This window comes from Pollachius pollachius (genome assembly GCF_949987615.1).
Source record: "Pollachius pollachius genome assembly, chromosome: 13".
Taxonomy (NCBI): domain Eukaryota; kingdom Metazoa; phylum Chordata; class Actinopteri; order Gadiformes; family Gadidae; genus Pollachius; species Pollachius pollachius.
In genome coordinates this window covers 19,358,150-19,360,194 of record NC_136946.1, presented here as the reverse complement: position 1 = coordinate 19,360,194, position 2,045 = coordinate 19,358,150, and the positions used below count along the sequence as shown (strand labels likewise).

The 2,045-nt window shown below is 56.4% G+C and overlaps 1 protein-coding gene across 1 annotated transcript in view; it reads left to right on the top strand.

Annotated features, from left to right (window-relative positions):
* Positions 1-452, top strand: part of nfyc (nuclear transcription factor Y, gamma) — a gene marked incomplete at its 3' end in the record, with an annotated part of 10,265 nt that extends 9,813 nt beyond the window's left edge. The window contains exon 5 of the mRNA XM_079749860.1: positions 372-452. Coding sequence (XP_079605986.1) covers positions 372-452 — 81 coding nt within the window. The remainder of the gene's footprint in view (positions 1-371) is intronic.
* Positions 453-2,045: the final 1,593 nt, after the last annotated feature.

Below are 2,045 nucleotides of genomic sequence, written 5' to 3'. Positions count from 1 at the left end.
CTACTCCCTGTTGTGAGTGAGATAAGCAGAGTGGACTGTAGCAACTGGTAGGCTTATCTGTCCATCATACATCCAGCTGTCCACTTCCACTTTTGATGTCACAAAGTCACAGGGCGGCTTGTAATGGCTAATCCCACTTGTTGGTACAACTGTTACACATTGCTGTATTAATTAGTCATTGCTAATCAGTTACAGGGGTCAGAGTGTGACGGCCGATAGTTATTCCAACACTGTAAAGATCTGTGATGTGATAAAAAAGGTGAAAGACAAACCTCGACCTCTGACCTCTACAGTGGCCTCCATTGCTCCTGTTGTGTTCACTTCCTGTTTCCTTAACCCACGGTTAAACCTATGAGCCTCCCCCCCGATAGGGTCCAGCATTAGGACCCATCCAGCCCTGGGACCCATCCAGCCCTAGGACCCATCCAGCCCTAGGACCCATCCAGCCCTAGGACCCATCCAGCATTAGGACCCATCCAGACCCATCCCATTTAAGGATTTCCTGGCAAATCCAAAAAGACAAACACACAAAAGTATGTTTGCGAGACAAACATACTTTCACAAAGCGCTGCGTTTGCATTAATGAATAATAGATCATGTGATTCGCACGCAGCAGGCCAGCCGGGAGGACGCCAACGCACTCCCCGCGCTCATAACTTTAAAACCCGTCAACAGAACCCACAACAACGAGAAGACAATGCGAGTCTCCTCCTCACACTCACTCACTGTCTGCGGCGTGCACCAGAGTCCCTCGAAATCGCTTCGTCAGCAGTAGAAATTACGAAATAGAAAAAAAAAAACCTTCGGTTTCCCTATTTGTTTGGGGCGTGTGGACGGAGGTGTTTGTTTCTGTGATGTATGCGCTGCTCTGGCGCAGCGTATTTGTTCCTGCTTTGAAGGGTTTACTGTCCCAGAAGACGAGCCTGGCCCAACGGTCTCCGAGACCGGCCAGGTACCGCAGAGCTGCTGCTGGGCTCCACAGCCAACCGGTGCACATCTCGCCTGCAGTCGCTATTTAGGGAAGCTGCTACTACACTATTAATAACTGTTTCTACCGCTTCACAAACCCGTACTCTCGTTCTCCCTCCATTCTTCCCTTTCTCTCTGTACCTCCTCCTCCCACTCCTCGAATCAATGCCCACGCACCGCCTCCTGCTCCCCTCCTCCTGCCTGCCTCCTCCTCCTCCTGCTCCCCTCCTCCTGCCTGTCTCCTCCTCCTCCTGCTGCCCTCCTCCTGCCTGTCTCCACCTTCTCCTCCTCCTTCTCCCCTCCTCCTGCCTGTCTCCACCTCCTCCTGCTCCCCTCCTCCTGCCTGCCTTCACCTCCTCCTGCTCCCCTCCTCCTGCCTGTCTCCACCTCCTCCTCCTCCTGCTCCCCTCCTCCTGCTTGCCTCCACCTCCTCCTGCTCCCCTCCTCCTGCCTGTCTCCACCTCTTCCTCCTCCTGCTCCCCTCCTCCTGCCTGCCTTCACCTCCTCCTGCTCCCCTCCTCCTGCCTGCCTTCACCTCCTCCTGCTCCCCTCCTCCTGCCTGTCTCCACCTCTTCCTCCTCCTGCTCCCCTCCTCCTGCCTGCCTCCACCTCCTCCTGCTCCCCTCCTCCTGCCTGTCTCCTCCTCCTCCTGCTCCCCTCCTCCTGCCTGTCTCCACCTCCTCCTGCTCCCCTCCTCCTGCCTGTCTCCTTCTCCTCCTGCTCCCCTCCTCCTGCCTGTCTCCACCTCCTCCTGCTCCCCTCCTCTTCCATCTCCTCCAACTCCCCCTCCATCACCTCTTCCACCCCCTTCTGCCCCTCCTCCTTCTTCCCACCTACATCCTCTCCTCCTCCTTCCTCTCCTCCTCCAGCTCTACCTGGCTCCTCCACTGCCTCTAGCCTTGCCCTTCCCCCTTCCTCACCCCTTCTTTTCCCCCTCCTCACCCCCCTCTTCCTCCCCCTCTCCTCCCCTTGTCCTCCCTCCTCTCCTCCCCTCCCTCCTGCCGCCCTCCTGCTATTCTGAGTTTTACTAAGGCACATTCATTCATCTGTACTCGTTTGAGTCAGCATTGTGAAGC